The sequence below is a fragment of the Hetaerina americana genome, unplaced genomic scaffold (assembly GCF_022747635.1).
Source record: "Hetaerina americana unplaced genomic scaffold, ioHetAmer1.1.p SCAF_12, whole genome shotgun sequence".
Classification (NCBI taxonomy): Eukaryota; Metazoa; Arthropoda; class Insecta; order Odonata; family Calopterygidae; genus Hetaerina; species Hetaerina americana.
In genome coordinates, this window is record NW_027286292.1 from 4,978,612 (window position 1) to 5,004,050 (window position 25,439).

General features: G+C 35.7%; 1 protein-coding gene across 3 annotated transcripts; it reads left to right on the forward strand.

Annotated features, from left to right (window-relative positions):
• The first annotated feature begins 1,118 nt into the window (after nucleotides 1–1,118).
• Cyp40 (Cyclophilin 40) lies at nucleotides 1,119–24,828 on the forward strand. Of its 3 annotated transcripts, none has more exons than XM_071582965.1 (8): nucleotides 1,119–1,500; nucleotides 1,646–1,783; nucleotides 10,290–10,396; nucleotides 10,477–10,665; nucleotides 12,961–13,089; nucleotides 14,307–14,425; nucleotides 16,624–16,756; nucleotides 23,563–24,828. In XM_071582965.1, exons 1-8 carry the CDS (start codon nucleotides 1,419–1,421, stop codon nucleotides 23,779–23,781), a joined length of 1,116 nt encoding a protein of 371 aa, XP_071439066.1. In that variant the 5' UTR covers nucleotides 1,119–1,418; the 3' UTR covers nucleotides 23,782–24,828. The 3 variants fall into 3 exon arrangements, with proteins under 3 accessions (XP_071439066.1, XP_071439067.1, XP_071439068.1); XM_071582966.1 differs by having other exon boundaries at nucleotides 12,964–13,089; XM_071582967.1 differs by lacking the exon at nucleotides 10,477–10,665.
• Nucleotides 24,829–25,439: the final 611 nt, after the last annotated feature.

The following is a 25,439-nucleotide window of genomic DNA, read 5'->3' on the forward strand; positions in this document are numbered from 1 at the left end:
CTACTACTAATTTGTACGTTAAATTTTTAGTCATAATTTTTTATTGTTTTGATTAAACCAAATGGTCAAATTTTTTGAAAAGTTAGACAGTAAAAACTTTCTTATTCCATTTATCTTCTCCAGAAAAATATTTTCCAATAGTTTATAATAAATCAACCAATCTTCTGCTAAACATCTAATTGATTTTGTATCACTTTTGATTAAGTGATACAAATACTGATACATGTGTGGTCGATATCAATCAAATTAAAATCTACTTCACTGGGCAATTCTTGATCTACTTTAAATATATATGCTGTGTCATATTTCCCTTGAAAATATGTTCCATTTCTTTCTACTATAAACAGTTGTTCCATTCAGGCCATTATACTACCTAAACTTTACTCTTCATGACAAATCCTTCTTGCCCACTGAAATTGCAATACGGGCGTTTTCGTATTGTTATTGAATTTATCCATGGGGACTTGAATCTGTTGATGAAAATGATAGCTTTGTAACCTCACTTTTCAGAACGTATCTCAGTAACTACCAATATCAATATCGACACATTTTGGCAAACTTTAAACAGTGTTGGTACTAATATTAAACGTCGTGTGGAATTTAACATCGTAATTACTCCGCCTTCATCCGGAAACACCGAGAAACAACAAAAAGTGTCGAAATATGTAAATTTCAAATGCGACGATACATGTATTTGCGTCGCAAAATTAGGATAAAATTTTGTTTTAAATTAGTTCCTAGCTAAAGGAATACATTTGGTGGATGTACTAAAATTATTCTATAAAAAGTTGCCAATAAGAAAGGGCTACCTTAGTAATTCATTCACACTACCAAGGGGTTGGGTATTTTGTCGTGTCATATGCACTTTATACAACATTTCTATTCGTAATATAGCGTTTATAGTGACAGCACAAGAATATCATATCATATTAGTAAATTCGTTATTATTTCAAATGTATCTGCGAATACAATTTGGAACACTGCACTGAGTTGAACTTGCCGCCAAGAATTCCTATAACGCCCTGGTGGCGTGTTTATTTTTTACGGCGAGGGTTGTTATACATATATGCGTGAGCGAGACACTTGGAATCAGTTGAAATCCGAAAACCTTAGAGTAACGTAATTCTTCGTAGGGCTGCCTACAGGTGAAAAGGCTTTGGTAAATATTATCACCCTGAAGAATGACTAGAGGAAATAAGCTGATTACGCTCGTCATGAAAAATTATTTCAAGACTAATTTCCCACCATCGTGTAATGGTGTATTTAAAAGCAGAGAATGATGCCATTAAAAGAAGTGACGAAGCTATGCTTTTTAAGCAACAGTAGGCTTTCTGTTTGTTGTTTCATTATTTCGTTCAGTTTCCTCAAGTAAATGACATGACTCTATACGAGTCTTCTACCGGTACTACGGCTGTTTTATGATTTTTACTATCAGAATGGACCAGATAAGGGACGGTAATCCTCTTGTTTATTTAGATATTATGATTGGGGATGAGAAAGGTAAGTTTACCTGACTTAAGCTAAAATTTTATTTCTTTCGCTAAGTTTTAAAATCTTGAAGATATTTTTTTGGCGATATTTTGTGGTGACGAAGTAACAAATGTCATTTTTAGAATGAATTTTAATTGTAATACTTTCTCCGCAGCCGGAAGAGTCGTTCTAGAACTGTTTAAAAATGTAGTTCCCAAAACAGTAGAAAATTTTCGTGCTCTCTGTACAGGCGAAATAGGAATTGGCGTGATGGGTCGTCCTTTGCATTACAAGGGAACAATTTTCCATAAAGGTAGGTTTAGGGTGCGGATATACTTAATTTTGTCTGTGTTTTTCGAACAATTCTGTTAATTTATCGGCTGGTGGAATTGCCCTTTTCAATATTCGAATGTGTTGCCATTCCGGTCCATTATCCTCATCAGGGCTTTTTTCCGCGAGCACATTTGTTGTGCTATGTTGCATACATGTTCGATGCCTGGGCGAGGCGAACTGGTCTGTCGTAGAAAAAAATTGGAGTAACTCGTAATACCTAGTACTTAGTGATTTGGATGCCGAAGTACATGATTTTCACACCTCGCGATCAATGTACCGGTTCTTTCTTTTGCTTTTTTTCTAATAGCGCCACCTACATTACATTCATTGTAGTTTTAATTGTATCTAAAGATCTATTTAGGTTAGAGGGTTCCGAAACTTGGCCTTTAAGGAAAGAAATTAGATACTTTGGCGATGCAGGAATTGAGGAAATATGTTGCTTGGTGAGGTAAACAATGTAGTTTTGGATGAAGGGGTTGAAGTGAGGAAAGTAGGGAGCCAGTAATAGGTTGAAGGAATAATTGATGATGAAGAGGGTAGCAAAGCATTAAGTATAATGGAGTGGGAGAGATATGTCGATAATGGTTAGAAGGAAAAGAGGAGTTGCAAGCTGTGAAAGAATTTATCTTATATAGGAGTTGGGATTGGTGCTATTTTGTACTTGCAATAGCGTAGACTGTATTTCATGCTTAGGCCATCTTTGTTAATTGTAGATTTCGGGTGGCCCCTAAATACCTGTTTTCTATTACTATCATGTGAAATCCTTCTTGGTTACCATATACCATCCCTTTTCAATGTTTTGTATGTCCTAACTGTCTTCATACTATCCAAAAAGTCTAATCTCTTCCATGTTAAATACATCTCCCTTCTGCTATTGCATTCAACATTCCACTGCCTCTCAATATCTCCTTAACCCAACTTTTCTCCCTCCTTCAAATTTTTATCTGGCAACTTCATCTCTCCTTCCACCATGAAACATTGTCATTTATTCTTTCTCTCTGTTCAACTTGTTTTCTTCATACTTCTCCATTTACACATCTCAAAAGCCTCGACAATCATTCTCTTGTCTCTAAGCCAGGTTTTGAAACCATGTGGTGCTATTATCCATATTGTCTTTACTTCCCTTTTCTCTACATCTTTATGTAACATACCTCTCATCGGTTCCTTTTTTCTTGTGAATGCTTCTTTCTTTAGTGCAGTTATTATCTTTTCATATTCTCTCTAAAATATATGACCTGATCTACCTAATTTAGTTAATTCCCTCTAATTTGATGTTTCTCTCAGCCTTTCTACTTCTTGAGAATCTCATAACTCTGGATTTTTGTGATTGTCGTGCCATTTCCCCCCATTGACTTTATAAAGGACTCCAATTTGACTGCAATCCCGTGGCTGTTTGACTACTGCTTGGTCATCTGTGAGCCAAACTGGCTTAGTCATCTTGCTGCCCACTCTTATTCCCTACTGGAGCACTTCCCATTCCATCCTCAACATAATGTTAGCGTTCATAGTAAAAAGCAATAGCAATGACGGCCACACCAGCCTATCATTTTCTGTCCCAATTCTTCCTCTTTTACTCTTACCTGTGATATGTGGTTTATGCACAGGTTTTGAATAAGCTGCCTAGCGTTCCAGTCTACTGTTCTATTCCATTACATGTTCTTTGTCCTGATAATTCTCTTGCATTCTAACCTTGTGCTTATACATTTCCATTTCTAAAATTTCTACTTATTCATGCTCAGTTCTTTCCACCAAATTTCCTAGTATCCAGGTTTCTTGACTCATGCTATAGTTCAATGTGCAATATCCTCTCCAATTCTATGATAAACTTCTTTCTTTAATCCTCTTCATCATCTCTCAGTCCCCTGCAGTTTTTTCCGACCCATTTCTATGGTCTGCCCACCTTTTCTTTTAAATTGCCATCCCTTTATTATAGCTTAGATTTTTATTTAACTTTTATTTGTTATTTTTTCTTTCCCATTTGAAACATTGACACTGTAGTTTCTCTCTCTTTTACCTCTTTCTAACCCTTTATAATTTTAAATCGTATTTCATGAAAATTAAATCATGATAATTCTAAATCCATCTCAGGAGTTATGTGAGTTGATGATTCTGTCCTAAAATCTCCAGAAACATATAATGTATTCTAACTGGTACCCCACTCTTTTTCTTGGTACTTAAAATATTTACCTGATCTGTAGTGTGCTACTTGCTGGGATTCTTCATTGTTGAACTATTTCGACTTCAAAACTGGGACCTTACTGTGGTAATTCCTAATTCTTAACCCATATGTCTTTCCCATCATTCCCTTATAGCAGTACATTCCAATCTTCCACTACAATAATTACAGTAATTTTTCATTCTCACTGCTTTTATTGGGACAATCAGTTGTGAAGTTAAGAGTGGGAAGTTCCTAATGTGCTGCAGCAATTGCAATACATGAAAAGGAGTATGACATTGAGCATAACTTCTCTGTCTTGTATAAACATTTAGTTAATGTTACTTTCAAGAAGAAAACTTCATCATATATCAATGTGTTATATTAGCATAACATTGCTTTTTCATTTTCTAGGTATAGATTGGTGATGAAAATTTGTTAATTCATATTATAATACGAGTGTAAGCCCAAAAGTACCCGACCCAACAAAGAAAAAGCAAAAATTTTGGAGAAAAACGTATTTATTTCTCAACATGATCTCCTTTCAGCTCTATACACTTTTCCCAGCGATGTTCAATGAGTTCGATACCCTTTTTATAATAAGAAATGTCTTGCTCCTCAAAATAGCCATTAACTGCTAGCATCACTTCATGGTTAGAAAATCTTTGACCATGGAGCCATTTTTTCAAGCTTGCGAACAGAAAATAATCTGAGGGGACTAAATTTGGAGAATAGGGTGCATGAGGTAGCAATTCAAACTGTAATTTTATGAATGTTGGCCATTGGAATAACGAATTTGTGAGCTCGTGGTCTTGATGAAACAGCTTTCTTCTTAGCCAAATGCGGCCTCCTTTGCTTGATTTCTTTGCTCATACATTGCAATAAGTTCGCACAATACTCGTCATTGATAGTTTTTTCTTTTTCAAGATAGTCAATGAATATTATCCCATGCACATCCCAAAGAACAAATGCCATGACCTTGACTGTAGACGAAACGGTCTTCGCCTTCTTTCGAGCCGGTTCTGCTTTTTGAATCCATTGTGTTGATTGTTCTTTTGTCTCGGGTGTGAAGTAATGGACCCATGTTTTATCCATGGTTATGAAATGGCACAAAAATTCTGCTTTGTTGCTGTGAAACTTTGCTAAACACTCAATTTAAACATCTTCACGACACTGGTTTTGCTCTAGTGTGAGCAAATGCGGCACCCATCTTACACACAGCTTTCTCTTGTCCAAATTTTCAGTTAATATGCGATGTGCCTCATTTTTTGAAATGCCTACTATGTCTGCTAGCTCGTGCACTTTCAATAGAGGATCTCCTGGATCACTTTGTGGATTTTCTTCATCGTTTCTGGGGTGGTACCTCATTTGGTTGACCAATGCGATGCTCGTTTTGACAGCTATATGGCCTCTTTTAAACTCTGCTACCCAATATTTTACTGTAGTAAACAAAGAAGCAGACTTACTCAGAGTAGAATCCAGTTCAGCTTTTATATTGATAGGGCTGAGGCCTTTCAAATAAAAGTATTGTATCACATAATGATGACCAATTTTCTTCATTTTCACAAATTCACTGAAAACGTTCACTATTGATGGCTGCCAAACAAGTACTAAACAACGTGGTGTCTTCAAACTTGAAACTTATGCTTTATAGATTGCATACTTTCTAATGCAGGGATATTTTCAAACTACCGCCATTTCTAGGCCAGACCGGATACTTGGGACCGGATATTGTGGGAAGGAATCTGACTGAAAGACTTTTTGAGGTCAGTTTTAGTTCCTATTCAGAAAAAGGTAGAGGCTACATCATGTGAGGACTACAGAAAAATAAGTTTAATTTCCCAAACAACTAAAGTTGCTTTCAGGATCATCAACAAAAGGATGGAGAGCAGGGCAAATGATTACTTGGGGATGATAAGTTTGGGTTTTGGAAATATTAGAGCAGATGGAACAGTTAACGTATCTAATGAGTGCTTTGGACCAAAATGGTCAATGCATTTGGGACATAAGGGGAAGAATTGCACTAGGTAAAGAAGCTTTCACAAGGAGGAGGAAGTTAATGACGGAGATGTTGAGTCAAGATGTCAAGAAAAGACTCATCAAAACTGTGATATGGGGCATAGTTACATATGGTGTGGTCACTTAAGCAAGAGTGGAAGTAGATGGGAGCCTTTTGAAATGTGGGTGTGGAGAGGGATGGAGAGGGTGAAATGAAGTGAAAGGAAAAAAATGAAGAAGTACTAGGTATGGTGGTAGAGGAGAGAGGGTTGTTGGGATGAATCATGGGGAGGCTGGAAAAATAGAGGAAAAGCATACTACCTTCATCAAAAAGTTCCCGGAATAACCACCGTGTGGCGCTCCCATCGTTCCGATTTGAGTTCTGTTTTTTTTGTTAAATTGGTACATCTGTTGTTGATATTCCCTTTAAATCTTAGTGTCATAACTTGACATTTGCAAAAGTTACGTAGCCAAGAGTACATCTATCTCTGTGTGTGTTGGCGATTTTTTACAATTTCAGAAATGGATTTAAATTTGCAACAACGAACTTGTATTAAATTTTGCGTAAAAAACGGATTTAGTGGCGCACGGACGTTGGAAATGTTGGAAAAGTGTTTCGGCAACGATTCTCTAAAAAAAAACGGTCGTTTACCAGTGGCACGAGCGGTTCAGAAGTGGTCGTGAGTCAATCGAAGATGATGAACGCAGTGGCAGACCATCGACATCGAAAGTCGGTGAAAAAATTGATAAAGTAAAAGAAATGTTGGTCAATAACCGCAAATTAACCATCAGAGAAATAGCGGAGGACTTGAACATTGCCTATGGATCCGCCCAAGACATTGTGGTTAATGATTTGGGTTTCCGTCGTGTAGCAGCAAAGTTGGTGCGCCAAAAGACCTCAAAAAGAGACCGTGTTGACGTCGCAAAAGACATGATTTGCGAGGCTGAATCCGATCCCACATTCATCAAAAGGATCATTACTGGAGACGAGACGTGGGTTTATGAGTACGACACGCAATCCAGACATCAGGCAAGTGAATGGCGTTCACCAAATGAGCCGAGACCAAAAAAACCACGTCGTTTTCAGTCAAAAAAGAAGGCAATGCTGACGGTTTTCATGGATTACAACGGTGTAGTGCATCATGAATTTTTGCCAGAAGGCCAGACAGTAAACAAAGAGTATTATTTGGGCGTTATGAGACGTTTGCGTGAAGCAATTCGCCGAAAGAGACCAGAAATGTGGGCAGAAAACTCGTGGATTTTGCACCATGATAACGCACCGTCGCACAGTGCTATCATTATTCGTAATTTTTTGACGAAAAATGCAACAAATACCATCCAACAGCCACCGAATTCACCTGATTTGGCTCCCTGTGATTTCTTTCTGTTCAATCGAGTTAAAAAACCATTACGGGGAACGCGTTTTAGCAGCCGAGAGGAAGTAATGGAAAAATCGCAGGAAGCACTGATGGACATACCGAAAACCGAATATAAAAAATGTTTCGAGGATTGGATCAAGCGCTGGCATAAGTGTGTTGCAGTCGATGGGGATTACTTTGAAGGGGACAATATGGATTTAGATGAATAAACTTGTATTTTTAATTTTCTGAATAAATTCCGGGAAATTTTTGATCAAGGTAGTATTGATCGGCAGTGGGATGTTGAAGACTGTAATAGGGGGAGAATTTTAGGCAAATGAGGAAAGGGAAGGAAAACGATACAGATGTTGGACGGGATGAAGGGAAAAAGGAAGTACACAGAGATGTAGAAAGACTTGTTGTAGAGAGGATGTTAGGTTGTGTTTTGATAGGAGAAATAAAATATTTATTTGGTAGTTGTGTATATCCAAAACCTACCTTAACCAGTAGATTACCTAAAAAAAAGCAAAATAAAATTGTCATTATATGGTATAAATTTTCTGACTTGATTTTGCCACCTATAATTTTTTTTGGACATGACCTATTGGCCATTGTTTAATGGTAGCGTTTGTTGAGATGTGTGGTAAAATTACTGTTTAAATATTGTTTTTTACATAGTAAACCAAACTTCAGATTTGGTTGAATAATGGACAAGAAAGAATGAAATAACTTCGTGTTACCAGAGAATAGCTTTTTATGTATCTAGCAAATAGCTTTTCTTTGCAAATAACTGTTTCTAACAAATTCTATTACGTGGAAATGCAAATTTATTTGATTCCTCCTTGTTCAATATAATGGAAATCTGCATAGTATCAGCCTCAACTATCTCTCAAATTTGGTTATATGTTTAGTCCATCATTCCCTGGGTGGTTCATTTTTTCTTCTTCTTTGAATTATAATCCATACTTCCTTTTTCAACACTACTATAATGTTGTTTTTTATATCATCTTATTCTTCCTTAACGCTCAGCTTCCTTTCCAATACTTTAATTTCAAATACTTGAGTGAAACAATTCTTCCTCCTGGGTTTTCTGAATTCTCTTTCTTCTGATTTCAGCTTTTTGCTCTATTTATTTGTTACTGTTTTTTTCCTATTCACGAACTTAAGTTGTCTTTAGGTCTACACATATGCATGGAACATATTTGCACATTCCATATATGTATGCTGTGAATAATTTCATGAAGGATAAGAGCTATAATGAATTTGGCAATTTGATATAATATTGATTAAATTATGAGAAAATGGAATCTAAATTACTTTCTTCTCAAGGCCTTTTAAATTATTTATTTCAAAATTTTAATAGAACAAAAATCTAATTTTTAACTTAGTATTAAAGTAATCTTGTTTGCTAAATTATATTGCACTTCTCAAAAGTGCCTGTGATTGATTTAGTTTGTATTGTGATGTACAAAGAGAGTAAATAAATAGGGGGAGTGGGTGCTTGGAAGCAGGAATATGAATATAGTTTTCACCTACTTTGTATTTATTTTAATTATATTTTATTTTATTGGTTGTTTAGAAATAGTAATCAGTTGTAGATCTTGATATTTAGAACTCTAAATAATTTAATGCTAATTAGAGTTGCTGTTTGAATCAAAGTATGCTTATGTTTTACTGGAGAAGAATTGGCAGATGTTGGGCACTTAAACATTTTTAGCCCCGAAAAATTATACCTGCTATAGCCATCTAACCTAGAGAAAATTTAGACCCCTTTTTTTTTCTACAGATGAATCTGGTCTGGCCTGTTTTAGCCAAAAAGTTGATTTCATGATAGCAGATGATACTATGTCTCTTTATGTAAGGCTTTTGCTTCATATATTATATCCAAGAGTGGACCCATTTGTATTTTCTTTAGGTTGGTAAACATGGGAATCTGGGGATGTACATGGTGTTCAATAAGCTGAACATATGAACAATGTGGACCATTTAAGCTTTTATCTTTTTTGTTAATTTATTTATCAACTTTATTGGGGCGAGATTGAGAATTTAAAGTCCCTTCTTCCACCCAACTAGTCATCTCTTTTCTGATATTATTTGGCAGCCATATTTCATCTGATTCAAGTATCATGCATTGAAGAGCCTAATTCAATTTGATTTGAGGCCATTTATTTATGTCATCTTTACACTTGGGATAATGGTAATTAAAGGTGGTAAATGAAGCTTTAAAAACAATGAAGACATGCTGAAAGCATGTGTTAAGAAAAGAGGTGTACGTAATAGATCTATTCAATAATGTTAATTTTAAATTGGAAGTCACCATTTTTACCCAAGAGCACTGGGAAATTAACTGATAACTAAATTAAATATCCATAGAAGACTCTAAGATGGCAAATCTCTATACATAAAATGAAACATCATAATAAAATTATTTACAAAATCTGTTCATGACTTTTAAAAAACTGTGGATGGCAAAATTGCTGTCTCCATAATAAAATCCTTTGCGTTGATGAAATACATGTACATGCAAAAATGTAATAAAGTCTCTGTTAAATATAATGTAGACTCATCCATACACTTTAGTCTCTTGAAGCAAATGGTTTAGGAGTACCAAGTTGGACACTTTATTAAAATTCATGATGGATTTTACAAAGTTTCGGTATATATGTGTAATAAATTGGCATTTATATGCTCAGTTGGTAAAATCATCGTAGAAAGGGATTATTATGCTGAGAGTATTTACTCATCAGATATATATTAGCTCAACCGATATGGTACTTGATCTCATATAGTTGATATAAAGAGCATTTTTATCATTGTCTTCTAATATTATTTCAATTTGTAGTTTAGTGTTATATCTCTATGTACATTTTAAAGGTTTAAAATGTACAATTTTTTAAATTGCATTACTGTTGTTAAGTTAAATATCTATGTGAGAGCCATTAGTTGATTGATAAACTGATGCATTTTATTTCCAGCTATTCATCAATTCATAATCCAGGGTGGTGATATCATTAACTTTGATGGTACTGGAGGAGAAAGTATTTATGGTTTAATATTTGAAGATGAAAATTTTGAACTAGAGGTGTGTATTATAGTCTTAAAACTACTGACATGCACTTTCTCTTTTAATTATTTAGAGCTCTATCTTTATGCTAATTTCAGCACTTAACTGGAGGAATGCTTAGCATGGCTAATGCTGGACCAAACTCTAACAGTTCCCAATTTTTTATTACCATTGGCCCATGCCCCCATTTAAATGGCCATAATGTTGTTTTTGGCCAAGTCAGGAAAGGATTGGGAATTATCAAAGAAATTGGAAATGTTAAAACAGAAAATGATTCCCCTGCTGTGGTAAGTAATTTAAAGTGATAGGAACAGAAATCACATATGGTGCAGATAAATAATACTTCTGAATACCGAAGAATTTCAATAATAGTTAATTATTGTACTGATTTGATGCTTCAAATGTATGCAGTTAATTCTTCAGTTCCAAGTTTTAGCAAATGAACTTGGTAAAACTAATGGAAATTTGTGTAAACATGATGTTATACTTAAAATCAAATGCAACTTTAATTGCATTTATTAGTTTTTTGACAATACTTGCCTGTACTTGAACCTGAAATGTTCATTATACGCAGGTCTTTATGCAAGTTTAAGACAAACTCTTTCAATGATATTCACTGCTTTGTCTATGCTGCTCATGTTTACCAGCTTGCTCCTTTCCTTTAAATATTGGATCATACATGAATACATTGCATCAAACCAATTTCCCACTGTATTTTCACAGTAAAAAATTATTGACAGGGTATTTTTGTATTAAAAAATTTGTTTCTTTTTCACTGGTGATTTATTGTTTTTCTATTAAAAATTGAATTTTTTATATCATGAACTACCAAAATTCATTTACTACTCCTCAAATGTAAGAAAATAATGGATTTATGTATTAACAAAACATTAGGCTGAGAGATTTTGAAATAGCATTTCTGTAGCAGTTGGAATTCTTGAGAAGGATGTTTTGAGGCACAAATTAGAATTAAAATTTTCATTTGGTTAGTGGAATAAAGTGAAAGTCACAATGGCTGTAGTTCGAGTGGGCTTGGCACCTAGTAATAATTGCTATTTCCTGTAGTCATTTATTTGATTAGCATGTTATACGTTAATGATACTTAAATTTAATTGCTCCGAGCAGTTTGGACCTGTTATAATATAAGATGTATTAGAGTAAATAATTAGTTCAAGTACACTAGCATTAGGTAGAATCTATCAAATATAAATTCAATTAATTTATGAAAATTCAGTGAAATATCTTAAAGTTTGCAATTGGACGGATTCAAATGTGAATCTGATTAAAAGTAGGGAGAAATGATTCTGGTATATTCATCTTGGAGGCATCTTGAGCAGGGCTACCAGTTGTGTCAACTGCCAGTATATGCTACCACGTGATATCTAATTTTTACCTAATTTTGGTGGAGGATTTCTTGTTTGTAATAATAATAATGGTTGTTGCAATACTTTATTGACATTTTTGATATTTTATGAAAGCTCATTTCTCAATATGTCCTTCACTTTTTATTTACTCATTTTGCATTTTCCAAATACAGCACTTTGACCTTTACATCGGACTTTGAACATTGATATAACAATTTGACAATTACATACACCCAACTCCTAGGTGTAGGAAAAACCATATACCTGTAGGTGGGAATCGAACATGCGACCTCTCAGTTGGCAGGCAAGGACGTTATTACACCACCACTGTTGAAAAAGAAATGTCATAAATTAGAGGAAAAATTATTTTATTAAAATCACCACCACATCTACCTCTAAATGTTAAGCATTCAAAATCTGAAGAAATTGTCCGATTTTTGTGGCCAGAATCTTTGAACAAAATGTAGAATCCTGTCCTTTAGCCTCTTCAATAGTAAAAATTTCACAGTATGGCCTTGTTATTTCAACCTGTTTAATTTGAAATATCGTAAATTTATGACTGCTAGGAGCTGTCTGTGACCAAAAGCATGACTTTTCCTGCTTATTAGTGTTGTCAAATTGAAATTCATTAGTATTTGATCTCATGGTCTGGCCCCATGACTAGTACACAGTTACTTGTAGCTAATTTTTAAATATTCCCTCAGAAATTGAGCTGCTATAAATATTTGAATGGCACAAAGCTATTGATATTTATTGAAAAGGCATCACATTTCTGCGTCTTTTTTTATACAAAAACTCCACTATCCCCACAATAGATAATTTCTGTTTGCTAGAGCTAGTCTAATTGTTTCAGTTTGTAATTGTTTGAAATGAGGCTTTATGGTATTTATTATTTGGCTTAAATAGATATCATTTCTAAAACTTTGTCTGTATATTAATCTAGAATGGAATGAAAACTGATTTTCTGATACTGATTGCAGCATATTTTTACTCAAATTCTACTGGTCATTCTTCTTCTATGTTTTGATTCTTCATTGGACCTAAATACGTATATTTTGAGCTAACTTTGAGGCCAGTGATGTACAAACACATTTCAGCATGATTGGCTGGGTGGAATAACCTCTAAATTTCATCAAGCTATTACTTGACATGACTTCCTACCATTGAATGTTTTGCCCATGTACAATTTATGTCTATACTCTGAATTTTCACTTCCAGAAGTGTTTGATATATGATTGCGGTGAACTTGATCCACAGTCAGACTTGGGAATTAAAGAATGTGATGTCACCCAAGATATTTACCCACCTTGGCCTGAGGACATGGATGCTAGTATATGTGATTTGGAGGTGAGTAGAGCTGCCATAAATCTTGGAGTCTTATTTTTTTGGAAATGCCTGGAGAGAATGATTCACAGGGATGTGCAAAGCTGACAAAGGCGATGTTTAATGTGAATTATTAGTTTTTCATGATTGTTATGAACTTTATCATTGTTAATCAAGCTTAATTGATAAGAATTAGACATCTACAGTAATAATATCATTACACAACATTTACACTTAGCGCTAACAATATCCAATTAATGATGCTTTCATTGCTAATCAACTGAGCATTTGTGGTCAATTTTGAGCATTATCACCACAATTTTGAGGTGTTTTTGTCCATTACTTTGCTAACTTTATAAAGGGTAGTATATAAAAATTTTTAAATTGAAATTGATTTTACCAATGAAAAAGGTAAACATTGAATATACATGCTATGGCATTAAAGGTGAGTTTTCAAATTTCCTGAAATCAAATCCAAAATGTAACTGTGACAGAACAGCAACAGGTGGGCACTACCTTCACAGAATTCCTTAAGTATAGAGGGCATTCAACGCATATTCCAATGCAATATATTTTATGCAAAAACTTTTTTACCTCATCTTCAGTAAAAGTCAAGACATCAGAGGTATCATAAGCACTTAATTATAACTAAAAATAGTCATACACACACACACACACACACACCCACACATACATATGTATTTTATGTATATGTTTTGAATACTCATGTAGTAAGAGATGGCCTTGCCTGGCATATGCCAAGATAGCATCATCATAGAGGCTAATTCTTCCCTGGAGAGGTCTACTTGGCAGGTAAAACACCTTGAGGTAGGTTATTTAGCACCTTCTTCAGATAGGTTATTTTGTGTGATTATTAGTGCTACTGATGCGATAATTGTTTAATCACCAGCCAAGGAACTTTCCTTCTAAGTCTTCTTTTTCATGGTCACTTTATGAATTTTTCAATGCTCTGAAGTAGGAAATACAGCAAACTTTTTTGCGTATGTTTTAGCATTGTTAAAAACGGTGGAAATATGAGTCTAATTATCTACTTTTTGTTTAAATATTTTTGATTTGGTACCCCTCGTCAGCTGAAATTATAAGGAACTAGATTCCATGCTGGTTTCTTGTATGAATCAAAGTTGCACGACTGCTAACTGCTCTTCTTGTGTTACTTTCGCGTGGTCATCATTTGGGCTTATATTGTCTCACATGGTTAATGTCCAAAAATTTTTTTGCAGACTGAAAAAGTGATAGATATTATCAGCAAAATAAAAGACTCTGGTAATTATTATTTTGCCAAAAATAATTTTGTGGATGCGGGAAGGAAATATAAGAAAGCATTGAGGTACTTGGACTGGTAAGTTAGTTTTTTGTATTGCAAATTTAATTATATTTTAGTACATAATTTTTACGAAGATCATTGGCTGAACTTGATAGGGTTTGATTGAGATTGATGGTGTTCCCACAAAAGATGGCTCAAAGACAGCTAGACCTAGTGGTTCACTCCATCCAACCCTTGTGTGGTCACCATCACTTTATTTAAAGCCACCAGTTTAGATTTTTCGATGATCTCCTTGGGCTTTAAAAACAGAGAGTCAGGGTACCTGTTGCATCTTCTTGCTACCTAAGGGCAGGTATATTAAATGTAGGATGTGGTTTCATAGCATATGATCCTTGCTCTGTATCTCTGATATCAAGAAGGTGCATATATTGCCTTACATGGTAGTGGGTAGCAAAAAGATTGACTGAACTACCTATATATAGGGATTGTAGAATAAAGCTGTATTCAATGGCCCTAAGTATAACTAATCTAAGTTGCTGGGGCTATGGTAGTTAAGATATGTATTTTTTCAATTTTATATTTCATAGAGTTAAAACAGCATGGGAAGAACTGGAGATAAGATTGGGTCGGTGAACAATTTATAAAATCAGTTAGGTTTGTGGATGATCAAGCTTTACGAATAGTTTGTCAGACTAATGAGAGAGTTAAATGTGCATTAGGAGGTCAATGCGATATTAATGGGATGAGAACAAATGTAAATAAAACAAAGGTTAACTGATTTTTATAAAACAGGAAAGATAAGTTAAATTTTAAAATAGGATGCAATAATTTCAGAGTGTAAAAATCATTCACCTTGAAAATGATATGATAAGTCACATTTTCACAAAATTTTGAAATGTCCGCAAAAACAAATTTCTCTTGAGACAGCTTTCTAGTAAAAAGGGAACGGGAATGTATCATAAATAATAAACTAATTATTTTGAATCTTTTTAGTGTTAACAAATTGAGTTCGTATCCAGGTTGGTTCATTTTACTATAGAAGAAAAGATGACCTACAATCCTAAACAATTTCTGCATAATTTTCTTTGAATAAACCTTGGACATGATTTATTTTTTTCGACATGGAACACATTATCATATTTTGCATTAAGTTAAATGGGAAAAATTTTTTCACTGAATGAGTATTTTGCTTTATGAGAAAGATCCTGTGAAGAATTATGCCCATGCCTTTTTAGTTCTTCCGTGGAATTTCCCCACAGTTTTGATAAAAGTAGTTCTCAGATCTTTTTTACTCAATTGCTTTCTGGTGGTTCACTGGCATATATTAAAAAGAAAGCCTGAGAAGATGATAATTGTGGTTGGTTAGGTTTTGGCCAAAATCCAATCAGTTCATCTGCTTTTGATCAAAATGAAAATTTTGTGTTGCTCTCGTTAATCTGCTTTCACAAATAACTGAAGTCTTTCCAAAAATAGTCAAAATGTGTTAATGAGTTGTCAAAAGATGCTTCCATTGAAATCCCAAAGTTGAGTTTTTACATGAAAACAGTACCTTCTCCATTTGTGGTAAACTGAGATACTTTTTTTTGTCTCAGGCTTAACTTCATGGAATTTACATAACATATTGAAGTGAATGACATCATTGACTTTGTAATTCCACTTACTTCTAAGCTAAATTAAGGTACTGTCTCATAGATCTGACTAGAATTGAAAGAATTAATAATAGCTGCTTTTGGATGAATTAAAAAACTATTATTTCATCTACAATTTATTGTGATGGTCTTTGAGATGCTTATGTGTATTTTTCTAACAAATGCAGGAAATCTTATCTATGTTGTGACTTTTGCATGTGGAAGATGAAGATCTAACTCCAGCTGGAGGAAAGTTTGAGTATTGTTTGATCATCACATACTACCAGGAAGATTACTTAAGCTCAGCCTTCATGGACATTTTTGTCTAGGCATATTTTCTAAAGAGCTTTGAATTATGCTAATACCATTTAACATAATTTTTTTATCCTACACTTTCCGTGCATAATTACCCCTTTCATTTCAATCTGCTTTCTCCCACTCTTCTATCATTTCTGTCACTAAATGGTATCAATTTAATGCAATACGTTTAGACTTCTCATCAAATGGAATATGGATAAACTCTCACTCACTCTTAATATTGGTTATACCCGTTCTCTGTTAGCTTTCATTGCAGTGAATTTTAAATTTTTGATTACTGGTCATTGTATTTTTGTTGTTGTCTGATGTATATGTATTATTTTACAGCTTATCATCATCTGATTTGAAAGAATCTGATTCGAAAATTACAAATGAAATAATGCACAACTGCTTATTGAACCTCTCTGCTGTGAAGTTGAGGCTTAATCAGTATAAAGATGCAATTGGACTTTGTGATAAGGTAATGGAAATTATTTCTTTTCGAGTTATTTGAATTTGACTACTTGACGAGTTTTGAATTCAAGTAGACAGTGTAATGTTGTATGACTGAACTCATCAAAGAATAGTTCAAAGTTATGTGTAACAATTGTGGCAGTTGAGGGAAATAGAATTTGAGTGTAATTTTCCATTGACCGTTTAAAGAATATTGGGAGATGCCACGACATTTACTTCAACGGAGTCATCCACTGATGAGCATTGAAATGCAGAAATATCACAGTCTAAAAATTATTTGCCTTGACCAGGATTTGAACTTAGATTCCGCCAATGTGCATCCATGTGCTTTAACCAATTGCTCTTATTACTGGAAATTAACATTGTAAGGAAGATGATGCCTTAGGAGCTTAGTTAAAGCACTTGAATGGAAATCTAGGGAATGAGGGTTTGAGTCCTGGTCAAGGTGAATGTTTTTTACTCAGCAAAATTACTACATATTAATTTTCATCCGAAGTAAAAGACACTCATTTTGACTATAGTTCCTCCTCTTGAAGCACGTCATTTTTGTTGTCAAATTAGACTTGGGAGTGGTTTTTTGAGTTCTGGGAATAAGAAAATGTAACTTAGGATTGGGAGAATGAGTTGGATGCGACAAAATTTCAAAATCACACCAATTCAGTTGTATAAATGACCAACTTCTAGCTGTTTTGTAGCTGTAGCAATAAGTGTTTTATATTTTATTTAATTAATATTTTATTCGTTATTTTTTTCCAAGTTTAGTGCATAACAGTTATTTCTCATTTGTATGTGTGAAATACTAGCTGGTTGGTGAAGAGGAGTGTTAGTTTGTATTCAAGTCTGTCGATCGTATAAATCTTGCGGTGCCATGTGCCTTCCACATACACAGTAACTGATCTCAAATCTTGTGTTCTCATCCATAATCATAAATAGCTTGTGGATTTGTTTATTAGTTAAGCAGGTTAGTGAAATTAATTTGCATGTTAAATTAGCGCTCATTGAGCCTTAGGAAATTATTTTTTATTAAATTTGTAAGGTTCATTTTCTTGTTAACCTTACCTTTGTTTAAAATTTTGGCATTTGCATAGAATTAGAATTGCTTCTACTGGGTCTTCTGTCATGATGCATGGCTGTGCTGGTGAATGTATGGCTCTAAGGGCTTGTATCGCTGCGTTGGAGGGTATCGTGTCTGAGCTTTGATCAAAGGTTTTAAGGGAAGGCTACTCTTCTGTAGAAGTGCATAACTATGAGTGGAATTGCAAAAACTTGCCTTGCCAATGGGACTTCACAGGTTCGTCCATATTAAACGAGCCACAGAGTGATTGAAAGGCTGCCCAGAGTCCAGTTTTATGATGAGGGAGAGGCAACATCCTATGGAATGAGAAATTAGGTCATCTTGTGCAGTAGCGGAGAGAAGTTGAGGCTGCGGCGAGGGATGGAAGATTCATAGGCAAAACCTCATCCCTATCTCCAATAGATATCAGGTGGTATCAGAGGATAACCCTATTGTATCTGCAGCCCCTGTCTGTGCCCCTGTAAGAGCACTACCCAGAAGGAACCATCAGATTGGAAAGGGGGATTCTAGTGATAGGCAGTAGTAACATCAGATATGTAATGGTCCTATTGAGGGAAAGGGCAGACCATGAGGTGTGTGTGAGTACCTGACAGCCTGGTGCATTTTGAGTGGCGGTATTTCCCAGGTGAAGAAGGGCACCAGGCTGTGGGTCGTAGCTCATGTTGGCATCAACAATGTCGTAGACCACGGACTTTGAGAGATTCCTCATTCCTTCAGGGAATTGGACTTAGAAGTGAAGTGGGTGGGTAGTATCGAGGGTGTTGATGTGATACTCACAATCTGTAGCCTTGTCCCAATGATTGATCTTGGACCTCTGGTTTGGAGCCGAGGGGAAGGCAATAACCATAGGTTGTGTAATTTCTGCAGGGATATTGGGGCCTCCTTTGTCAATCTTCAGCCAGCAATCTAATTGTGTAGGAACCCCTTAAATCATTCGGGTGTTCACTACACATCTGATGTGACCAGGTGTGTAGTGGGTAGGATATTTGAGCACTGCAGGGCTTTGTTAGATTAAAGTTTAGGACAGTATGTAGGTAAAATATTGGATCTCTAAAGTTCTCCTTGCCAAATAATGAAGCTTTAAATGAAGTAATGCTGATTAAGTGACCCATTGTATGCATCCCTAGCTAGAGATGCATACAATAGGTCACTTAACATGAACCAGATAATATCAGACAGAAAATTTTATCTGGGAATCAGTCATAACAAGAGCATAATCCTGTTTAAATATTCAAGCAACCATATTGTTAAGGAAACATAATCTGTGGGGGTAGTTAATTGCCATAGTTAAAAAAATGAAATCACTAAATATGATCACCTTATTCAAAGCTCAGGTGCAGTTATAATTATTGGAACAGGAAGCTGATTATCCACTGATATTTCTGATGCGGAAATTTTCCCAAAATCTTTTTCCATTTAGAGAAATGACAGAGTACATAGAATCAGGGGTGGCGTATTTATTGCCGTAAAAAAATCTTGTCAGTAGGGCTGAGGCAATTCCTGGTAACAGTTTGGAAAGTGTTAGGTGCTCAATAAAAAGTCTTGAATCCAAATGGATTTATGTATGCGCATTTTACAGGCTGCTGGGCAACAATGATAATTCAGTACTACAAATACAAGGGCAGTTCATTAAGTTAAAAATGAAGAAACCATTTTTTCAAAAAAAATTTTTTAATTTTTCAACAAAGTCCCCTTTTAGAAAGTTACACTTCTACCAACGTTCCGGCCAACTTTTAACCCCTCCAAAAAGTATGATTTGTTGAACTCTCCAAAATACGCCTCTGTCTCGGCGATAATTTCCTCGTTTGAGCTAAATTTTTTTCCCGCGAGCCATTTCTTCTTGTTAGGGAATAAGAAAAAGTCACAGGGATCCAGATCCGGTGTATACGGGGGGTGCGGCAGCAATTCATAACGTAGTTCATGCAGTTTGGCGGCGACAACTCCGGATGAATGTGCTGGTGTTTGTTGTCTACCGTGAGCAATCGCGGCACCTATCGGGCTGACAATTTTTCATCGCCAACTTATCATGTGAAATATTAATTGCCGTTCTGGTCGACACACCCATGGCCTCTGCTACTTCACGCACTTTCGTTCATCGATCAGCGAGAATCATGGCATGTACTTTTTGAATGATTTCCTGGGTAACCACGTCTGCCGGGCATCCTGGTCGCTCCTCATCAAAAACAGATGTTCGCCCATGTTTAAATTCGTTGAACCAATATCTAACTGTGGTCATAGATAGCGAAGTGTCCCCATAAACAGCATCCAACTTTGCTTTTATCTCCTTACATTTCTTCCCATCCAAAAACAAAAAGCGAATTACCGAACAATACTGCTCTTTTTCCATCTTAGCAAAAATCACGAAACACGTCTTGGTAAAGACCAAGATACCCGGGAGTTGCTTTTACATTCCTTTATGTTAATCTCCATGCATCAATTTGTTATTTCACCAATACAGGGTGTTAATATTCTTGATTTGTTAGCAAGGAACAGGCCCGAAAAAGTCTTAACTTTGGCACTATTAAAAGAATTAGTGACCACAGAGCAGTAGGTTTTCCAAATATGGGGCCTATAATAAGAAGCCTGAAAGAAAAATTTACTTTTTTATAGAATGGGAGTCTAATTGCCTAAAATGTATGCTACAGAGTCATTACTGAGGATACGTGGAAACAAAAAAGCATTTTGGATGTACGTCTGACAGGTCCTGGGAAATAGGTCTACAGTTAACTCGAAAATGATAAAAGCAAAAGAGGAGCCAGCAGTTTGTAAAAGGGCAACTTATTTCCTCCTTTTAAAGCATTTTCACCAATCAATTACCATATTTCCTGGCCCATAAGATGTACCCTGATTTTTCGGCGAATGATTTTTACACTCTGAAATTTTTGCATTGAAATGTATGTCAATGTTTATTTACTGTCGAATCCCAAAAATTTGGGAAGGCTCCTGCGGTTGTCATCCCACAAAACCCTTGCAAGGGGAAACCGACAGCAGCAGGTCAGAAGACACAGGGGGAGAAGAAGACCAAAGTAGTTAGAATAGGAATGTGGAATGTTAGGACAATGTTGAGGACAGGGAAACTGGAGAATATTAAGCTAGAGATGGGAAGGGGAAATATAAATATTTTAGGTCTATGCAAGATGAGATGGAAGGATAGCGGAGATTCCTGGAGTGATAATTATAGAATAATATACAGTGGCAGGGACGAGAACAGACAAGGAGTTGCCATAATATTAAATAAAAAGGTATGTAGAAGCGTAGTCACCATAGAACAGGCAGCAGATAGAATATTACTTGTAGAGATAAAAGCAGAACTGACGAACTTGGTCATTGTTCATCTACATCTACATCTACTTAATACCCCGCAAGCCGCCGCAAGGGCGTGTGGCGGGGGGTATTAGGACACCACCCGTTGTTCAAGTATACATGTCTCCGAGCAACCATAAGGAGGAAGAGGTCGATAGGATATACCAACAGTTAGAAGACATAATCAAGTGGGTTGCTGCAGGAAAACATGTGATAGTGATCGGGGATTGGAATGCCACAGTAGGCCAAGGGAGGGATGGTGATGAGGTGGGGGACTACGGTTTAGGCACGAGGAATGACTGCGGGGAGAAAGCAGTTGAGTTCTGCAGGAGACAGGGGTTAGTCATCACCAACACTTGGGTTAGACACCACAAGAGGCGCAGGTATACATGGAAATGCCAGGTGACTCAGGAAGGTATCTGTTAGATTATATTCTGGTTAGACACAGGTTTAGGAGCAATGTGGTCAAATCGTGCAGCTTCCAGGGAGCGGATGCGGACCTCAATTTGCGGACATCAATCTGTGTCAAGAAGAAAAGGCAGGGACAGTGGGTTAGGAAATTGAATGTAGAAGCATTACATGGATTGACAAGAGAAGGAGTATCAGAAGCCTGTAGAAAAAATCATGGATGACGGTTAAGAGCTGAGTACTGTCGTACTGAGTACTCACAGTGCGAGGATATGGAAAGTTTGCAGAGGAAGGGTGAAATTGGTGTGCTCTACAGCAAGGGTAAATCACTAACGGGAAATAAGAAGGGAAGATATATGCTAACAGTTAGAGATAAGGCAGGTAAGATAATAGTTGACACAGAAAAGATCCAAGAGAGATGGAAGGAATATATAGAAGAACTGTATAGTAAAGAATTTCGACCAACAAAGTTAGACATTGAGAAAGAAAATGACTTAGAGGAAGACAGCTTAGGTCCAGGCATACTAGACAATGAGATAGAAAGGGCATTAAGGGAGATGAAACTAAATAAGGCTGTGGGGGTGGATAACATTCCTGCGGAACTACTTAAATGTTAAGGAAAATGTGGGAGGAAGAGGCTATATGGACTGATTCGTAGTATCTATGAGGAGGGAATCTGGCTGGAAGACTTTGTGAGATCAGTGTTATTGCATTTTCCGAAAAACGTAAAGGCTACATCATGTGAGGACTACAGGACAATAAGTTTGATATCCCACGCAGCTAAAGTTATTCTCAGGATCATCAACAAAAGGATAGAGAGTAGGGCAAATGATTACTAAGGGGATGATCAGTTTGGGTTTAGGAAGGGGAGAGGTACGCGTGATGCCATTGCAGTAATGAGATCACTAATCAAGAGGATACAATCTGGACGTATTTGCCTGTTTCGTAGATTTCAAAAAAGCATTTGATAGAGTGAATTGGGGAAAAAATAATGAGTATATTGAAGAAAAAAGGAATAGATTGGAGGGACAGGAGGCCAATCCGCCACCGTATATGTGGAGGAAATGGTTAAAGAGGCATGGGAAGAACTGGAGGTAGGAATGAAAGTCGGTGGGGAATTCGTAAAATCAGTTAGGTTCGCTGATGACCAAGCTTTAGTTTGTCAGTCAGCCAAGGGGTTGTAAGCATTGCTGAGTGAATTGGAAATTCAGTGCGACAGGTATGGGATGAGAATCAATATTAATAAAACAAAGGTAATGCGATTTTCCAGAAAGAAAAAGGCTAAGCTAAACATTAAAATAGGAGGGCAACAACTAGAGCAGGTAGAACAGTTTATTTATTGCGGAAGTGTTTTGGACCAACACTAAGTTCAAGTAGTAGGGAAATCAGGAGAAGAATTGCACCAGGCAAAGAGGCTTTCAAAAGGAAGAGGGAGTTGATGACCGGGACATTAAATTAGGATATTAAGAAAAGACTCATAAAAATTTTGATATGGAGCGTGGCTATGTACGGCACAGAAACAGGGTCATTGAAGCAGGAGGATTGATGTAGACTGGAGGCTTTTGAAATGTGGGTGTGGAGAAGAATGGAGAAGGTGAAATGGACCGAGAAGAAAACAAATGAGGAAGTACTTGGTATGGTGGGCAAAGAGAGGGATTTGTTGGGAGAAATCCTATGGAGGCAGGAAAAATGGACAAAGGGCATATTGATCGGCAGTGGGATGTTGAAGACTGTGATAGAGGGGAGAATGTTTGGCAAACAAGGAAAGGGCAGGAACAGGATAAGTATGTCGGACAGGATGAAGGGAGGAAAGAAGTACTCAGAGATGAAGAGGGACCTGATGTAGACTAGGTTGCTGGATTGTTTTGTTAGGAGTCACAAAATATTTATTTGGTAGGTGTGTCCATTCAAAAACCTACCCTAACTAGTAGAATACCTTATAATAATAATATATATATGGAATGCATTGTCTGTGTGGGTGATAAAATCTGAATCTTAATCATGTTCATGAAGACTTTTTCTTTCAGGTCCTTGCACATGATTGCACAAATGTTAAAGCTATGTATAGAAGAGGTCAAGCCCTTTCCAGATTGAATGAGTATGAATTGGCCCTAAAAGATTTTACATCAGCACTGAAAATAGTACCAAATGATAAAGATATCATTGCTGAGATCAATATTGTGAAAAAGGCTCTTCACAGGTATTTGGCTTTCGAGAAATTTCAGTGCCAAAAAATGTTTAGATGAAAAATGTGTTAATTTAGCTGATTAATTTGTAATATTCCGAATTTAAAAAAAATTGGTTTACCTGTAATTTAGGTAACTGCAAGGTACTTTCAGTAAGAAGCTACACTCTTGCTAAGGATGTCTCAATTTTATTTTTCCTTGCCAATAATTTAATTTAGTGATGATGTCTACTTTGATTATTTATTATTTCACTTATGTGCATTTAAGTTTTGTTTACCTCTTATAAGTATTATTATCATGATTTTTATTGTGTAATGGTGTACATACATACCCTTCATACCATTCCCTTATGTGGTAGGTAACATCCAAAATAGCTCATTTAAAAGGTATTTCAGGTAATTTATTCCCATTCACTAATTTCTTTCATTCTAATTGACGATGAATACTTGTTTCCCCTCAGCATTTAAGCAGTATTTCTGACGTACGCTTTTGTTCCTAAGACTGCTTTTATAATTGTCATTGCAGATGTAACCAAACCACATTATTTAATGACTCATTTATTTACTCCTCATGTTCTCTCTGTCCTTTTCATGCCACAAACACTTTCAATCAAATAAAATGGAAATGATTTATAAAAGTATAGGTCTTGTTTACAGTGTATTAAAATTGCTGTTGCATGTAGATACTTACTGTGTTATGTTTATTACTGACATGTCTCTGCCTAGGTGAATTTGAGAGATGCATTAATGATTTATATCTTATTATGAATGGTTATGTTGTCTTAACAAAAATTTTTTGGTGTTATGAAGTTCTATAGTTTGTCCAGTAAGAAATTTGATTATTTGGCAATAAATAATTCTGTCATAATTATTGAAGTGTTACTGCTAGTGTTGCGTACACTTATTGAACCCAGAAGACCTAAATTATATTTTGATGGTGTCCTGTTAAATATTGTGAGGAGTTTTGTCTTGTAAATTCATATGAAATTTTCTGGGAAGAATTTGTAAACCATGTTGAAAATTTTGAATAGCTATGCACTTCATATGAGCCTGAAAATATAAATTCTAATATATAATATGTGTTTGTGTATGAATGTACTTGGTTATATACATTCATGTATGTATATGTATGTGTGTTTGTGTGTGCGTGTGTATGTATATGTGTGTGTATATATACACACACACAAATTACATGCATATGTATTTCAGTTGTAGAATGTAGTAAAGAATTTTTAAAAAAATTTTTCATGAAAGTTACTGGTAGGCCAGATCTGGCATAAATGTTAATCTAGTATAACTGTAAGTTGTGGTACTAGAAAAGAAATAGTAATAATGCAATGGTAATTGTAATCATGATGCTGCAAGTCATGAAACTAGCTAGGTCATTTAGATGTTACAGTTAGTTTACTTAGAATTGGTGTAGTCGGCCATCTCAGATATTGTTTAACTGTAATCTCTGACAAATATCCATGGTTTAGAAAGGATGTGCTCAACGTAATTCCTTCTCAGATGGTCTTCAGATCATTTTACCCAAAAATGTGGGCTGTAATATTGCAAATGCCCTGGCAAAGTTCATGTAGAGTATTCATTTGATGAGTGCGTCACCAATAGTGAAGTACTTTGAAAGTACTTAATTATGCCATTTTCAGTTGATAAAAATTTCTTAAAATATTGTTAACATTCATGTGCCTTTGCTGGAGTTGGCTTATTCTTTTCTCA

What these genes read in the sequence shown, in the direction of transcription:
- Cyp40 (XM_071582965.1), top strand. Translation starts at nt 1,419, where the DNA reads ATGATTTTTACTATCAGAATGGACCAGATAAGGGACGGTAATCCTCTT. An exon ending in GGGAACAATTTTCCATAAAG is followed by an intron (nt 1,784 to 10,289) that starts GTAGGTTTAGGG and finishes TTTTATTTCCAG; the next exon opens with CTATTCATCAATTCATAATC. An exon ending in CTAGTATATGTGATTTGGAG is followed by an intron (nt 13,090 to 14,306) that starts GTGAGTAGAGCT and finishes ATTTTTTTGCAG; the next exon opens with ACTGAAAAAGTGATAGATAT.